Source organism: Panthera uncia, chromosome A2, assembly GCF_023721935.1.
Source record: "Panthera uncia isolate 11264 chromosome A2, Puncia_PCG_1.0, whole genome shotgun sequence".
NCBI lineage: Eukaryota > Metazoa > Chordata > Mammalia > Carnivora > Felidae > Panthera > Panthera uncia.
In genome coordinates this window covers 129,345,455-129,364,038 of record NC_064816.1, presented here as the reverse complement: position 1 = coordinate 129,364,038, position 18,584 = coordinate 129,345,455, and the positions used below count along the sequence as shown (strand labels likewise).

At 39.4% G+C, this 18,584-nt stretch overlaps 1 protein-coding gene across 2 annotated transcripts in view; it reads right to left on the bottom strand.

The window, feature by feature from the left end:
* TES (testin LIM domain protein) overlaps positions 1 to 17,593 on the bottom strand; it is a 46,297-nt gene extending 28,704 nt beyond the window's left edge. Inside the window, exons 1-2 of one of the 2 annotated variants that reach the window (XM_049642978.1) lie at positions 17,377 to 17,593; positions 16,889 to 17,082 (exon numbers count right to left, since the gene is read on the bottom strand). Coding sequence is in view for 1 of the 2 variants with exons in the window: in XM_049642977.1 (XP_049498934.1) it covers positions 17,377 to 17,403 (27 nt within the window). In the remaining variant the exon portion in view is untranslated. The remainder of the gene's footprint in view (positions 1 to 16,888; positions 17,083 to 17,376) is intronic. The other variant, XM_049642977.1, reaches the window with a different exon arrangement.
* Between the last annotated feature and the right edge of the window lie 991 nt (positions 17,594 to 18,584).

Below are 18,584 nucleotides of genomic sequence, written 5' to 3'. Positions count from 1 at the left end.
TTACTCCAGGAACTCCCATTGCTTTTCAAAAAAATAAAAATTAAAATAATAAAATTTTTTTAAAAAAGAAGAAGAAGAAGAAAGCTGTGGTAGGGGTGGTTTTTGCCAGGCATGGTTCTAAGATTTTTACACGGATCATCTCATTTTACCCTCACAGCAAACCTATGAAAGTCTGAAGTACTATTAATTATTATGTGCGTTTTCATACAGATGAAAAGCTGGAGCAGAGAATTGTTAACTGCCTCAGGTCAGCTGTATTGCAGAAGGCCCATTCTTAACCACTAATGCCTAAATGTAGGTCATGAACATGGAAAGATCTTGGATTAGATAAAGAGTAAATTAGTTTTTTGAAAATAGAAATCAATATAATTTTTAACTTGACACCAAGGATTATAGCTCAAGAATAGAATAATCAATTAACAGTCTTCAGCTGTCAATAGCACTTACAAATGGGAATAAAACTCTTCACTGTAGATTCCACAATTCATTTCCACATTCCTTCAGTTTTTCAGTGCCATAACTTTCAAAGCCAGAGCCCTACATGAATCTATATCATAAAACCCACTGTGAGCCAAATGGAGTGACATCTTTTTGTTCGCACACAGTAGTAAACCATCACACAGATTATTGTATTAGGAGAAAAGGAAACAAGTGATCTTTCAGCCTAAATAGTTTATAATAAATTCTATTCTGGAGGTACTGTGTCAGTCTTCCTGGAATTTTAATAAATTAAATAGATAACTCCCACTCAATCTGTCCCTACTTTTCTTAAGGCAGTACCAGTATCAAGTAAGTGACACAGGGACTGTCACCAAAGCAATTTGTCTATTTTCAGTCTGAGATGCAGCAGATTGCCTAAGACATCTGTACAACTTCAGTAATTATGGTAAATTTTTGACAAGATCAGAAGTAGATCCTGCTGCTTTCTTCTACAAATCAATAATGAATTTTAGTTCTGGTATGATATCTTGAAACATTTCTAATTATATATTTTTTTATACTTAATGACAGTGGTATTTATACCTCCACCACCACCAATTGTTAAGATGTTACTACTGCCAGGCACAATACAGACACCATTTCATTTAATTCACAAGACAACCTATGGGAAAGGTTAATCTTCCCAATTTCACACACGAGGAAACTGGGACTTGGACAGATTGAGTAATTTGTCTAAGACTGCCCCGCTAGCAAGTGGCAGAAGTGAGATTTGAATCTTAGCAATTATAACTCCAAATCCTGAGCTCTTAACTACAAAGTCATCATTTTTTCTTCTCCAAAATGAGAGTTTGAAGACAAATAATAATTTAAATGAGTAATATTCCTCATCTGTAACTCCTCTGGAACAATAGGTTTTGATCTCAAAGACTGCCTATTCGTCACTAGCCGGAGCTCCTCCTTCTTAGACAAATGTGAGACTGATGACAAGGAACCTGAATGTCTGGACACCAGCTGCACTAACGCTAAAGGCCCTGAGGTGATTATTCACACATGCAAGAGGACCCTCAAAAGAATAGGGTGTGGGTCAAGGAAAATCTCCAGGATCCTGATGCAAAATAGGATTCTTCCAATGGTATAACAAGAGAGAAAATGTTTTAAAAGAAACAATGAATCCAAAGTATTTTTATATCACCCCCTGGAAAAAATAAAAGTGAAAAATAAAAACAAAAAGAAACAGTGAAATACAAATGAAAAAGTTAAATCTCAAACTTGAAAGATCTTTATTCAAAATATGTAGACTTATCATCAATACTAAAAATTATTTGCTATGTTATGTATTTATACATCATATAAAAGATTCCATATAATGCCCAGGGGTGATATAATGAGGCAAAAACTGAAGTAATACTTGTCATGTTTTTCAAATCACGAAATTTCTACATTTATAATGGAAAATCTCTGTATTGGTTACAAATTACCCCCAAAAGTTAGGGGCTGAAAATAAACATTTATGATCTCACAGTCAGCCAGCTGGGAGTGGCTTAATGAGGTGGACTGGCTCAGGGCCTCTTCCTACATTGCAATCAAGGGTCAGCCAGGGATGCAGGCATCGCAAAGCTTGACTGGGGCCAAGAAACACTTTTAAGCTGTCTCACAGGGGTGCCTCATGACATGGCAGCTGGTTTTTCCCAGGGCAAATGATCCCAGAGAGAGTGAGAGCACCCAAGATGGAAGCTGTGGCCTTTAATCTCGGAAGGGACATACCATCACTTCTGCCATGTCACACTCTTTGGCAGCAACTGACCAGGTCCGGCCCACTCAAGGGGAGGGGAAAAGACAAAAGTATGAATTCTAGGAGTTGGGAATCAATGGTGGCCATCTTAGAAGCTTCCTTCCACAACCTCTTTTCTGTTTTGATTTTAAATCCAAAGACTAAGTGATCTGTGATGAGACAGACATATTACAAAGTGAAGGGGTATAGGGTGTGCTTATCTACCGCTCTTGTCTTTATTTTTTTCCATTTCAAATATTTAAATGTCTCTTCAATCAAATGGGCATAGTAACACAGAGCTTTGCTCCTTACATATAAATATTCTTATTCCTCTCAGTCTGTTAGCTATTTACTCAGTCAGGCCCAGGGAACAGTCTTCTGGAAGACAGGGTAGAATATGATTTTTAGTCTCTCAGTCTTATTTTCCATCAATCTCAGCACATGTACACACTTGCGAAGTACATATATACACACATATTTCTTGTGTTTTAGAACACAATCATAAAATAGAATACAGAATATCAGGTTTGATTAGCAAGAAATTTTCAAAAATATGTTTAAGACAAAAAATTCACTATTTTTATAATATGCCATAGTCCTCCTCCACATTAAAAATGGAAAAAGATTTATATAAACTTTGTTCTATTACATAAATCTATCTGGTGATGGAATTAAGTAAAAGAAAAAAATATATAGCCCTTCTTTGTGATGTCAGGATGCAAATTACTTAATTCCAATTAGGTAATATTTATAGTTAGCAATTCCTAACTATTTTTCTAGTACTGCTTACCTATTGAAACCCAATGTATCCTCACAGGTTTACTATGGAAAAAATAATTTAGGTTTTTAAAAAAATCTACACTCATTTTAGGTAAGCAAATGATTTAAAAATGTATTGTCTGTTCAGTTTATGCTGGTTCCTTATAAACATGTTTCGAGCTGACTACTATCAAATTATTTCTATTCTATTGCTTAAAGGAAGTTGCTTGAAATATTCACCAATAGAATACCTCCTTTGTAGACTCTACTCAAAAAAGGCCTTCTCTCAATCCGTTACTTTGAGAAAGACAATGCAGGCTATAAAAATGTCACAATTAATAGGTTATGATTGCGGCTGAAATAGTTTTTTAACAGGATTGGCTGAGCTCCGGCTCCCTGGAAGGACTCTGCAATGGCATGTGCTTTTATACACAGCCCTCAAAGCTTCCCAATTATTAGCTATAAAAGGCATTTTAAAAATCTGAGTCCAAAAGGCGTCTGTAGTAGTCCCTTGAAAGAATTTAGATCAAACAAACAATCCTAATTTGGTCTTGTGTCACTACCTCAACAGCTGACTGTAAAGAGTGTATCCCACACATAGCTGTATATTGAGAGGCCTTTATTAAGACTCTGTATATCCTAAAACTTGAATATTGGCATCATTTTTGCCAGGCCTAAAGGCTAGAGTATCATTTCTTTAGGAGTAACCTGTTATAACAGATGAGTGAGGGCGTGGGGAAGATGACTATGCACTTGTGTTATTTATTGCCACTAGCTGCTTATCTAATCAGAGCACAGGCAGGGAGAGAGCAGTGCAGGTGTGTCCTCACAGAGCAGAGAAGGGGAGGCTTGTGGCACTGGCTGAGAGCGCCATTCCAGGAGGCTGCCCAGGAAAGCCAGAGGATCCAAGGGAACACAGAAAGTAAAGGCCAATGGAGAGAAGGCATAGGAATGGCAACGAGGAGTGGGGGAGGATAAAAAGTACAAAATGACAGGATTCGCATTTTCTACTTTTGCCCAGGATTGGCGTCAGGGGCCTTTAGAACAAAAACAAAGTCTAACAGCACAGACTGGGGGCCTCGGAACCTGGGAAAGGCAGGGAGAGATGTAGGAAACCCTAACTCCAGATGCTGCATGCATATTTACTTACTGTCTATAGTCTTTTCACACCATCCCTTACTCTGGAAAAACAAGAGAATTATGTTCATGTGGTGTTCTGTGTAAACATAAGAGCCTTAACTAATTTTTGACCCATTTTTTTCTTTTCTTTTTTAAAAATGTTTATGTATTTTGAAAGAGAGAGTGAGAGTGAGCGAGCATGTGCAGGGGAGTGGTGGAGACGGGGAGAGAGAATCCCAAGCAGGCTCCTCACTGTCAGCACAGAGGGGCTCGATCCCACAAACCATGAGATTATGACCTGAGCAGAAATTGAGAATCAGTTGCTTAACTGACTGACCCACCCAGGCGCCCCTGACTGGTTTTTGATGTTTGATCCATTAGAGAAATGGTATCGATTCACATGCTTTTTATTTTATAGTTAGACCACAGTCCAAAGATTTCTGCACTACAAAAGGTACACAGACATCATTTTAAATTTGTCTAGGGTTCAGGGGAAAAAGACCACTTTCAAAACATGCATATACCATACCACCTTTTTACAATTAGGATCAAATGTCAGTTGCAGATGAATTTAAGTTTCCTTTATCTTGATAAACAGAACAATTAGTAAAGAAATAAAATGTAGATCTGACTATATTAGAAACAGCCTATTCTGAAGTGACCAGTGATGTCAGGGAAGCTACAGTGTCCTGATTCTTTTTTTTTTTTTCCACACATACAGAGGGCTATGAAGAGAACTCAGAGTGAGAAAGCCTTTTCTAAGACCCTTCCTGTAGCTTTCAGTGTGGGAGGCTGAGAAGACTTACATTCTAACAATAGAGGGTGTGTAAATTATGATTGACTGCCTAGCAGTACTTAAATATACTGGCTTAAAATAACCATTCGTTCTGAAGTTTATGATCATAATATTCTGCTCATGGCTTTTCCAGTTTGGCACTTTGGACTGGGTTTAGCTGGATGGTTTTTCTAGTCTCAGCTAGGTTCACCGCATCTGCCGTCACTTTTCAGGTCAACTAGGGACAGCTGGCCTAGAGGAGCCTCAGCTGAGATATTTCATCTGTTACATGTGGTCTTTGATCCCCCAGCAGGCTGGGGTAGGCTAGCTCCATAGTAGCAGCAAGGTTCCATGAAAGTAGAAGGAGACAAGGCCTGTTGACGTCCAAGCTTGGAGCACACACAACATCACTGCTACCATACTTTTTTGGCGGCCCAGAGTCAAAGGTAGGAAAATAGATTCCACTTTTTAATGGGAAGCGTTGCAAAGTATTGTGGCTATTTTTGCAATTTATCACAAAATCTCTGAGGAAGATTCTGTTTAGGAAAACATAATACCTAGTCATGTTAAATCAAATGCCCCCTCCTGAGAGCCTCATTGATATAGCTTTGAATCTTTCCTATAGTGACTAGCACATGGTGCCTGCTCAAACAAGTACTAGGAACGATTACTTAAAAAATCTTTACTTTTGGGGTGCCTAGGTGGCTCAGCCAGTTAAGTGCCCAACTTCAGCTCAGGTCATGATCTCACCATTTGTGGGTTCGAGCCGTATCAGGCTCTATGCTGACAGCTCTGAGCCTGGAGCCTGCTTCAGATTCTGTATCTCCCTCTCTGCCCCTCCCCCACTCGTATTCTGTCATTCTCTCTCTCAAAAATAAATAAACATGAATAAATTTTAAAAAAAATTTTACTTTTAGGGGCACCTGGGTGGCTCAGTTGGTTAGGCGTCCGACTTCGGCTCAGGTCATGATCTCACGGTCCATGAGTTCGAGCCCCGCGTCAGGCTCTGTGCTGACAGCTCAGAGCCTGGAGCCTGTTTCGGATTCTGTGTCTCCCTCTCTCTCTGACCCTCCCCCATTCATGCTCTGTCTCTTTCTGTGTCAAAAAAAAAAAATAAACGTCAAAAAAAATTTACTTTTATTATAAAAATTAAAATCAAAATTTAAAAATTACAAAAAGGAAACAAACTAAATGCAATAATATAATACATCCCAATTATTGAACTATAGATATTTTTTTGTGTCCAACAAAGCACCAAGTATCAATTTTATCCTGAGAGTGTGCTGTCATAAAATTCTTGATGATATATTCAGGTGCTTATTAAATGGTTTGAAGATCTATGCAGGATTTTCTTCCTTCTAGATTGTATTTATTGATAATGATCACGATACATCTATTTATTGTTCAGGCACCATACTTTGTGCTTTAAAATGTTCATTTCAATCATCCTTACATCCCTGTGAGACAGATAGTCGTAACCCATTTTCTGATCAAGATCCCGAGGTTTAGAATGTTAAGTAACTTTGCCAAATGCACACAGCTTGTAAGTGCCAGGGCAAAGAACTGAATCCAGGACTGTAAAGCTGATAACCACTGCAATTCGGTTCTCCCAACATTTACTCATTGATGCCAAAGTCTACTTAACTAAAACAAACAAACAAACAAAAAACTGATCAGGGAACATTAACAACATTAATAATTAACACTGATTGGGGCACTGGGTGGCTCAGTTGGTTAAGCATCCAACTTCGGCTCAGGTCATGATTTAACATTTTGAGCCCCACATGCAGGTCTGTGCTAACAGCTCAGAGCTTGGAGCCTGCTTTGGTTTCTGTGTCTCCCTCTCTCTCTGCCCCTCTCTCGCTCACCCTGTCTCTCTCAAGAACAAATAAACACTAAAAAAAAAAATGTTTTTTTAATTAACACTGATAAAGCAATTGCTAACACCATTCTAAGTATTTACAAGATATGCTTTATTTAGTTATACAATAACCCAAAAAGGAAGTAATATCCATGTTTTATAGATAAGCTCTCCTGAAGCCAAGAAAACTAAGAAACTTGTCCAAATTTCTAGGGGACTATCACATTGGGATTCAAACTTATGTCTGGAGACATCAAAGTCTGTTCTGCTCCCTCTAAAGTCCCTGTGTTCAGTGCAGTGAGCAACAGTGGCCCACAGGATGATCCCATCCTCTGCCTTGACTTCATCTTGATCCAGGAGAAAAGTACTAACAAACAACATCTCTATTGTTTTTCCCTGGGACATCTTAAAAGCAATTTGGATATTAAGCCATCAAAATCTGTCTTACCTCCCTCACCTTTCTTTAATTTCTGCCAATTTCTCTTCAGTTAATTTTCTATTCTGCCACCCCTGGCACAGTCTAACACATAGCAACATTTGAACATTTGTGAAATCTATTTTCAATTTGTCACAGTATTTAAAAGGTCAGGATTTGTAGCCACCCCCCCCCCCTTAAAAAACGTTGGCAACTGGCCATTTTCTAGAAAAAATTAGTTCTATATTTCTTCACATGGAGACCGTATGACTTAGCTGGAGTGAATTTGGAGAGCTCTGAGTCTAAAAGCTAACAGAAGAATGACAAGGATAAAAACAAGGATGCTCAGGGTGCCTGGGTAACTCAGTAGGTTAAGTGTTTGACTTCAGCTCAGGTCATGATCTCACAGTTTGTGAGTTTGCGCCCCACATCGGACTCTGTGGTTACGGCTCAGAGCCTGGAGCCTGCTTCAGGTTCTGTGTCTCCCTCTCACTCTGCCCCTCCTCTGCTAACGCTCTGTCTCTCTCTCTCAAAAATAAATGAACGTTAAAAAAAATGCTCTAAAAATAAAATAAGGGATACTTCAAGGTTAATTTTCCTTTATAATTTTTCAGAAGAGCCTCTGAAAAATCAGTAGACTGTGATACTGTGTAGACTGCTGATACATGAGGTATCTTCAGAAAAGTATACTTCAGCCTGCAATATTCAACAATCCCACTGTGGTATGTGTGGCGGACTAAAGTAATAATCCCAATTCTTCATTTCCAGGTATTAAACATTCACACCCCTGCCACAGCCTCATAGTCACTAGACTGGACTTTTCTTCTTGATGTCAGATATGACTGCTGTGGCACAAGCAGATGCTTAAAATGGGTTCCTACAGTTGGGCATGCCCGCTACTGTTCCAGCCTTTTGCTTAAGATATTCAATGATCTAAGGAGGATGAAAGGTCTGTGGAGTCAATGTAGTCCCAACCCACAACTTGGAGCCAAATCCAGACTACACAAAATAGACTCCGGTGTGAAATTTCCTCCTGGACTTCAAGAGATGACATAGTGTAATAAATAAGAATCAGGGTTAGGATAGAGAAATAGATCCTTAGCAGTAGGCGTCTGTACTAGCTCAGTGACACAATTCCCCGATTCAAACCTGTAACCTAGTAGAATTAGAAACCACTGCAGATCATGTACCTTGGCTTTATTTTAGAAGAGTCAAACTGAAAATGTTAATGGTATGACTATCAAAGGCTTACTGACTTTTCACAGCTGTGTTCCTTTGGTTCATGCTATTTATTCTTCCTGCAGGGCCTTCTTTGCCTAATGGAACCTTATTTATCCTATAGAGTTAGTTTGGATGTTGTTTCCTCCATAAAATGCTCCCAAATCCACCCAATTCAAGTTAATTACTTCTGCTTCTGAGACTTCTTACTAGTCGTCTGTATTCCTATTATTGCAGTGCTACTCAAAAATGTGGCAATCTGCAAAGTCTTGGATATCAGTCTGCAAAGAGACATATAAAGAAACTGAAAGTAAGCTATGAGGAATTATTAGCAATTTGACAGAAATTTTATGTCAGATGCCCCTAATAATGTAAAAAAATTTTTTTAAATGCTTATTTATTTTTGAGAGAGAAAGAGTGCAAGCAGGGGAGGGGCGGAAAGAGAGGGAGACACAGAATCCAAAGTAGGCTCCAGGCTAGGAGCTTTCAGCAGAGAGCCCGACATGAGGCTCGAACCCACAAACCATGAGATCGTGACCTGAGCCAAAGTCAGATGCTTAACCAACTGAGCCACCCAGGTGCCCCTCCCCTTAATAATTTCTTAATTGGCCTTGTATTTGCCTTTTTTTTTTCTTTTAGTAATTCATTTTTATGGTGTTTTCTTAAAAGTATTGGTCCATGGGGCGCATAGGTGGCTCAGCTGGTTAAGCGTTCGACTCTTGATTTCATGGGTTTGTGAGATGGATCCCTGTGTCAGGCTCAGCACTGACAGCAGAGCCTACTTGGGATTCTCTCCCTCTCTCTCTCTCTGCCCCTCTCTAGCTCATGCTTGCATGCTCTCTCTCTCTCAAAATAAATAAACATTTAAATAATATTGGCCCATGACAGATTCTACAGTGACAGCTATTTTGAGCAACACTGTGTTATAGCACTTCTTTCCTTCTATCCAGTGTTGTAGTTAACTTACATATCTGTCTTACAGATCAGTTTAGTTTGCCTGCTTGCCTTGTTTTATCCACCAAAGCTGCTATCACAGTGTTTTGTGGAATATAAAACTCAACAGGTGATATTGATAGAAATGGAATTTACTTTTTGTAATCTTACATTTAAATTGCCCTTTTAATATTCTCTATGAAAAACAAAGGTAACTTTGTTTTGTTTAACTCCCAATTATTTTTATTGTAGGCCACTACCCCATGAAGGAAGAAATATTCTTTACCTTTACTTTGTGACTCATTCTATCAACACTTTCAGATATTATACTCAGAGAAACAAAAATCCACCTAACATATGCATGATCATTTTGCAATGAAACATGATATCACTTTATCTTCAATCAAGGGAAGGGCAAATTCACTGTAGCTACACACTTACTAATGGAGTCAGCGCCAAGGCATGTGTGCTGAGCTTTCAGCCTCTTTTTTTGCAAGGCTCACTGTTTAGATAAGAAACTATGCAAACGACAACCTGAAACCTCTTTTACAGTTTTGCATGGTGGTCAGAATGTCACAATAATAAGCACAGCTGAATCACTTGTAATCTGAGAACGATCCAGCATTTCAGAGATTTAACATATTCGTATAGCAGTAGTCTTGCTGTCATTTGGCAGATGAGATCTCAGCGGTCCTCGCTGCCTGGCTTTTCATACAGCTCCCCCTTCAAGCCTGGCCCAAACCCAAGCAGTCCTGCATTCTTGCAGAATACCTAAGGACCAGACAAATTGGAAATCTTAAACTATGCTCTTCTCCTTTTTAAAATATGACCAGAATGAAAGTCACAATACCTGGAACCAACCAATTTTTATACCTATGTACTCAGTGTGATAGGAACAAAGAACCTTCCATAGCATGTTCCCCAAATATACTGCATGGGTTTCTTGTGGTTCTTTTTTCAATCACCTTCTGTTCTTTCCTAATATTTTTGTCAGAGGCAATGAGTAGTGATTATAGTGGTTGATGAGAAGGAAGAAAGAGAAAAGCAATTAAGTCATTTTTGGGTCACAGCATGAACTTGCATTAGAAAATTATAATCATGCATACTCTTATCTCCCCAATTCCCTATTATTTAAGTAGGAAGTTGAGTAGATTGGGCACTTAAGAAAAAACAGGTGAAATAACTCTAAATATGACTACAGCTCTTTTACAGGAAAGTCAAAGACTAGAGCTGGATAACTGAAAAGCATAACCTTTACATTTAATCCCCTAATAACAATGTTCAAGGCCAATTTTAATACAAAGAGCAGAGGTGAACTTATCAGTTCACCTTAAATCTTGAAAATGTATGAGGTTTTGAAACCTGTTTTCAATTGGTTAGTTTTTTCTGTTTTCATCTCCTTGAAAAAGTTGATTTCATAATTCACTATTTATATAATGTTCTCTGAATGTCACCACCCTGTAAAGAGCAAAATAATTTCCTACCATATATTAATGATCTAACAAGAGAGTTTTAAAAAAATCATAGTTTCATGGCAGTAGTTACCAAACAAAGGCACAACCAGAAAACAGAACCCAGGAATGACTCTTGTAGGGCATTTGTAACCAGGAAGAACTTAGTTTGTGTAACTTCATAGGCATAAAATTGTAACTAATTATAGCATTGTCCATTCATGAGCTTTTTCACATTCTAACACATAAGAGCTGCTTTCTCATTTATTTTCCATTTGCCAATAAGATAAATAAAGAAGAATTCCTAATTACAAAGTTTACAAGACCAGGAACCGATACTAAGAATTACCACTAAAACTGCACATTCTCTATGTCAGAAATCTAGTGTACTGCTGACCTGTAAGGAGTTCACTAAGGGGTATAATCCCAGTTGTGCTTTTTATCGTTTATTTTGTCATTTACTTTGCTCTCTAATTCCTTTTAGCAGTGTAAATTCTGTGATACAAGATACCATATCTTTTCTGTTCATGCTACACCCACAGAGTCTAGAGCAGTGCTTGACACATAAAATACAAATAATTTTGGAATAAATCATCTTATTTTAGGAGAGAGAACTTTTAAAGACAATAAAAAATCCATTATTTTTCACTTACCTGTAATTAAATACCAAGGAAAGTTGATATATCACATCTAGAATTATTTGATCTATGGTAAAGGAGCAGTTTATTATGCATTTGAAGCTTCCTATTACACATTTAAATTAATCAAACTTAATGTATTCAAATATCTCACAAATATTAAAAAGGCAAATTAAGTAAAAACAAGTTGAAAAATAGCTAAGATTTAAAAAAAAATGTTTAATGTATAGGTTTCCTCATGGAATTCACAGAACTACCTAAACATTATACACTGTACTATTTTATTAAAATCACACATATTTATATATTCTTGGCTTGTGTGATTTTTAGGCACCATGGAACTTTGTCTACTTGGTAGGCTACTGCTAATATTTATCACAGTTAAGAAGAATCACAGTTCCCCTATTAATTTTTATAGATATGGAAACTGAGATCCAAAGTGGCCAACATCACAAAACCTAGAGTGGACCAAGATCTACTAACTCAGCTCAGAGTGATTTTATCAACATCACACTGATAAGCAGAAGTGAGAAAGCTGATATACTATATTTCTTTCTATACCCTATAGGCCTTTACATTTACTGGGACTTATTGACCTTTTCTATTTTATGAATACACTGTGATAATATGGTTTGAAAAAAATTTATATTCAAATTAGCATGGGGCCACTTATAATTCTCAGAAAAAAAGAACCTAGGAAGGAGTCCTCTTTTGCCAATTTATCATTCTCTTTCTACTAAGTAGGGCCCTCACAGTAACCCTTGTTGTTCTCTGATGGTCCATGAAGTCAATGCCATGCTCACAATGCTGGTATAATCAATCCTATAGCTCAGGGAGAGCCTCATGAAATCACTGATCATTTTGGTGTTTCCCATTGCTTCTTAAAAGATCTTCTTGAATCAAGAATGGGAAATTTAAAACAATGACAACAACAACAACAACATTCTTAGCTCTCTGGTCTGCTGTGCCAGTGGCCCTCTGAGCACTTTGCTACTGGGGGATAGAAAGGTTTAGCCTACCATACTATAAGTAAGGCTTTCTATCACCTCAGATATTCAGCAGGGAGAACGGACTCTTCTACAGCCCATCCCATGAGTGCTTCTATACAGTTCCAGATGTCACTGAAATCCCAAAGCAGAGAGCCAAACGCAGGGTTACTGTTGTTCAAGGACCATATTAAGCTACTAGGAGAAGTTGGAAGAATCCTAGAGGATACAGTCCAGAATATGATTGGCACTTGTAAAATTTCTTTGTAAAAGTCTCCAAGAAGTCCCTTTTTACAATACTTTTACTTTATTTGGGCTTTGTCTTTGTCCAAAGAAGGTCTATGACAAATTACACGAAAGGGCAAACATATAACACAGATAAAGTATAAATAAAATATAGAAAACCAGTAGGGTGGTAATTTTATTGGAATAGAAACCACTTCTTCCAAATAATTCCTTTAAACAAAAATGTTGAAATGTGTTTTAGGTTATTCCTCTTTTTATATAAGGGTAATTCATTCAGCATATATTTAGCAAACAAGGCAAGTATATAAGAGGACTCAAGGGCTAGAGGGCATGATGCAGGAGCATGGGTTCTGAAGACTATAGTTCAAGATCATACTTAGGTTCATCTGAAACTGCCAGAACCTATCTACACCTGTTTCTTTATCCTTAAAATGAGGCTAAGGTCTACTTCACAAGATTGCTTTCAACAACAAACAAAACTATACAAGTGTAAATAGAATAAGAATTCATTGCCCAAGCTTGAAATTTAGGAAAGAAGAAAATCATAATCTGGGAGAAGAAACGAATGAGGGTACTAAGAGTTACAGAGAACAAGCTTTGGGAATTCAGAAGAAAGATTTTGCATCTAGCTAGAACAAGAAGAAAGATTTTCTGGAGGATAGCATGTGGGGTGGGGGGAGAAGGGGAGTGTCTTGAAGGATGAGTAATATTTAGTATTGTAGATGAGAAAGCAAAGTCAAGGAGTAAGGTGATGGGACATGGTAACAGCCAGCAGAGATATAAATCCCCAATTCTACTTCATAGGATAGCACAAAGGAACAAAATCAATAGAAAGCCTACTACAGTTCTATTCAAACCAATATTCAGGGCAAGTTAGAGAAAGTGACTCTTCATATCCAATTAATGTAATGAATCACACCATGGGTTAGAAGAGATAAAAGCCCAGCTGAGGACCACTTCACTTTCTTCTATACTCGTTCTGAGGGACAGAGTAACTGCCTCTAAGGCAAAGCCCTGGCAGTACCTTGCCCTCCCATTACCCCCAGCTTTGCCAATGATTCTCACAGCAAGGATGGCTTCAAGCCGAGAATCCAACCGTAGATTTGAACATCCAGGTCACCGTTTACTTACCTTTTCTACTTCAATCAAGGGCCACCTATGAGAAAAGTCTCATTCTAATTCCTAATGGAAATAATCTTTGTGGTTCAGTAGTCTTGCCAACTGCCATCGCGTGGTTTTACTATTTTTCTTTGGCTAATGACAGAAGCTTTTAAAACAAGTTTGGGTGCTGAGAAAGGGGATTTTTAGTGACCTGTAATTGTTAAAGTGCATCTCATCTTTTTTTAAAAATAAAATTAAAGAAACAAAGAAGAGAGTCCTAAGAAAACCAGGTGTGGTGTTAGGAAGGATCAAAAGACAAAGGTTAGAAAAGGAGGTGAAAACTAAGATGTAAAATTAAAAGCCCTGCAGCAATTCCAGGCAGCATAAGGGAAATTATTGGAGTTCTCTTTCTCTCTGGTATGTTTTTAAAGGGAAAAAAGTGATTCTCATGGGAGAGTAACATAGCAAAGAAAGAGGAAAACAGCTGGCTCTGGGCCATGATTTACCATTCACCACAAAATGAGACTCTGTTTCTGCTTCTCAAAGGCCATTGTTTTTTCCAAGCAGACATGGGCTCTACTTACACGAAGTCAATTATAATGAAGAGACATAAGACATAAGGAAGAGATCTAGCTAGACAAATAACTTAGAAGCAGGGCACAGACATAAGGAAGTGAAATTCTACTCCAAAATATTATTAAAACAAAAACTCTGTACAACCAAACTAGCTCTACATCCTAGCAACAGCTCGCCTGCTTCAAACAAAGCAAAATATAGCAAAATCTAATTATAAAAATCCTTTGTCTTTGGGATGGTGGGACTGGTAATTAATCCAAATCTGGGCAAATGATGTGGACACCAAGTTCTTCTTTTATAAACCAAGAATCCTGTAATAGTATCATCTGCCTAAGTTTTTGTGGAATCAAGACAACCCTTTTTAATTCTTTTTATACAAAATGTTAATGGGGAAAAAAAGGTAACGTTTTTCATATGCCTGGGGAAAATTCCTTATGAAATCAACAGTATAAGGGTTTTAGAGAGAAAAAAATACCACATATCTTAAAACAGATGTCAAGTTTAGTTTTATTTAAGTGGTTGTGTCTTTGTTTCAACTTCCAACCTGACTTTTTTAAAAGTCTGTTCAAACTATTACTTTATTTTGTACACCCAAGCCAAAAAGAAGGGAGACTTGAAAACCAGGTGGCAAAACAGGGTGAGAAGGCTCTGCTAGTAGATGAGAGATAATCTTGTAATGTTTCCTTCCAGAATGTTAGAGAACAATTTCTAAAGGCAATGCAAGTCTCTTTTTGAGATTATGGCTACAGCTATGAATTGTATTGCTAGGATCGCCAAACTCTGTACTGGGAAACTTTTGTCGAATCCACAGGATATCAAGTCTGTCAAGGGTCCTACAAAGGCACAGAGAGGGTAGGGCTGGTGGTCAAATTGGACATTTTGGGGTCTTTTAATAGTTTCCAATTTATGGGTTGAGGACTCTTCCCTGAGAATCAGCAGTGATGACAAGGTAGTGAAACAAGGATTTGTTACCATCATGGCATTGTAAGAGCTTTAAATTTATAGAATCTTTTTTGCTTTGGGGTGGAGGAAGGAGAAGAGTAGGATTAGAGAAAAGGATAAGGTTCTTGGTTGAAAAGGTTACACCACATATCAAAGGGCATTTTTTATCATAATCCACATTTTGAAACTAAGGAAATTGTTTCTAAATAATGTCTGGATGTTTTCCTTGTAAGGACACTAATTCTTAACTTTGGACTTTCTCCCTCAGAATTACTTCCTCTTTGTCCCAATTAATTTCAAAATCACTTTTAAATGTTGACTCCTCCTCTCCGTTTTAAGTACATATCCTTTTCCAGAGCACAAGGTATGGAGTTCCCATATACCTCCCTATACCTACACCCCCAAATCCTCCTACTGTACCAATATCCCACACCAAAGTGGTACCTTTGTTACAAACCAATGAACCTACATTGACACATCATTATCCCCCAAAGTTCAGAGTTTATATTAGGGTTCACGCTTGTTGTTGTTCATTCTATGCATTTTTACAAATATATAATGACATGTATCAACCATGGAGGTGGTGTACAGAATAGTCTCATTACCCTAAAAAGAATCCTCTGTGCTTCACCTATTCAGCCCTCCCTCCCAAAAGGATGCCAAATTTTTAAAAAAAGTAGTTTTGTACCAATGTTTATAAGCACAGTCAAGACCCCACCTCAAATTTTAGACATGAGTAGTTCTTACCCACTTGAAAAAATAAGCAGTGTTCATCAACAGAACGCTAACTAAGCAGCAAACAAAATGCTTTTCTAGTGGCAAGCAAGATTAACAAAAAATATTAGTGTTATTTAAAAGTGAAGAATAAGACACCAAACAGGAAGAGAATAGAATGCAGTCACATTAATAATTTACATTATGTTTTCCTGTCCTTATATTCCTTTTTGAGGGCTGGTTCTAGTCCTAAGTGATGAACTGTTTTTCTACTGCAAGTTTTCATTTTGCAACATCTTCCTAACCTAATATTTTGCATTTGCCTACATTTTCAAAAATCCATTTCTGGGAATGAAACAGAATTAATGCTCAAGTCAGGAACTTGTTTTTAGAAGATAAAATAATGCAATATTGACAACCACAGTGGGCAAGAGAAGCAAATTCAGTTCTTTTTCCCCCCTTCCTCTCACTCTGCAGAACTTCCTTCCCTATTTGATAAAGGGCAGCTAGCTTAAATTTACCGCAAAGTAAACAGGACCAATTCTCTGGAACCAGACCTTTCACAAAGAATGTTACACTGGAATGTGACATCAGCATTCCTTCTGAGTCACAGTTTGGTGCCCACCCTTTTCTCCCAGGAGACGTGAAGCTCCCATACCAGGGAGCAGCTCAGGTAGGGCTGTGGATCATGAAGTCCCAGGGGCGGCAGAAGGGGCGCGGTGGACAGCCTTGCGGAAACGTCTCCTTATTCTAAACCAGTAGTGACAATCTCTCCTTAGGGGCTAGCTGCCAAAATGGAAGAACATTTTCTTTGAGAGATAAAGCCCTAAGAGGGAGGCAGTGCTTTAGAAGTCAATAATGAACAAAAAAAGAAAAAAAAAATCACTTGTCACGTTATCACTAGCCTCGAGTAGGAAGGAAACGCATGAAATCAGCACTCACTTTTGAGAGACACGCTCCTCCAAGATGGGAGGGAAGGAGGTCTGAACTGTCAAAGTCACATCAGTGCTCCTAAACCACAAAGGCTTAATAAAGTTGAACTTCCTGAGACAGGAAGAAGTGTCATGATCTCGCCCGAACTTGCCCTGCCCTCATCCTTTTTTTTTTTAGGTAGGCACAGGCGCAGCTGAAACAGACTAAAGGAAAGTTTCAAACACCTTCAACCGTTGGACTTGGTTAGACTGGAAGAAATGTCCCGCGCCCGGTCTAGCTCTCGCGCCGGACTCTCTGTCGCTCCCGGATTTCAGGAGTTAGTGGGGCTGCCAGGCACCCCCGCTGCCTGCGGGAGAGACCGGCACCTGGGCCAGCCCACAGGGGACCCGGAGCCAGCTCGCGCCGGGCAGCCCGTGCACCCAACCCGCTGCCCGCAGCCAGGGGGCGGCACCCTGCGCAGGTGAAGCGGCTGCTGCCCGCCGTCCGCGCCCCCCTACCTTCTTCACTTTGGCCTCCAGATCCATGTTTGTGTGTCAAAGGAGGTCCTCCTCCTGTCCGCGATCTCACTCCCAGGATCGCCTGGCCTCTGGCTCCGCTGCGGGTACTGGGGGAGGATCTGCAGGGACTCCAGTTACCGGAGCCGCTCCACCGGCTCCGTCAAACTTCCGCTGCCCAGTCCTCCGCAGCCTTCCTGCTGCGGGACCCGGGAACAAAGAGGCCCAGGCAGCCAATGGCAGCCGGGCACTGCCGGGCGGCCGCCAATCACCGAGCGCCGCACGCACCTTCTCAGCCAAGCTGGTCGCAGGCAAGGTGAGGGGCGGGGCCGAGTTCGGGAAACTCAGACCTGGTCTCTGTGGGTGCACTGAGCTTCTGCAGATTCTCTCGCAAAGGAATTGGGGTCCACCCAGCCCCTAGCTGAAGATGAGGAAGACCCCTTTCCATTCTGGCAGCTTGTACCTGTGTTTGCCTGAGAGCTTAGATGTGTGTCCTGGGGAGTACTTATCTCACTGTTAGCTTCTTGGTTTATTTTTGGGAGCAAAGAGAAAGACAAGAGATAGTGGAGACTTTTAGGGATTTTTGTGATGGGCGTTGCACCCTAATTTCGCTATTGAGTTGTAGAGGTGACCATGTCTCAAATGCTTTTGTCCATAACCCCAAGCACTGGCAAAGAACTTCATCTCACAGCCCTGATCTATAAACAGAATTGTATGTATGTTTTCCTAGCATTCAATTGTTCAAAAACAGGGATGATGTGAATCGCTTCAGAGACAGGTTGTGCCATTCCTTTGGAAGTAGAGGTTTGCCCTTTGTCCCTGCTACCTGAAATAGTGTGAGGCTGCTCATGTTCTCAGGCCTTGATGAAGTTTCATAGGCATAGCAAGCAGCACTAGAGCAGCAGAGCTATTTCTTGGCCTCATGCCAGAGTGATCACAATGAATACCATCGGATTGGTGGGTCTGGAAAGGAGCCTAGGGATTACTGAGTATAGCTTTCTAATTTTTCTGGGAACTGAGGACCACAGAGGCCTAAGGATCTGCCCAAGTTCTTAGTGTCTTGGAGGCAGAGCTAGTGCTCATGAGTCTAAGCAATGCCTCCAGCATGTTTGGCGGCATAAACGCAGTATGCTAAGTAAAAGACAAGAGCCCATTTCTTTTTCAGTTTGTGGTAATGACAAAAAATTATAATGTGCAGACAAAAGGTGACC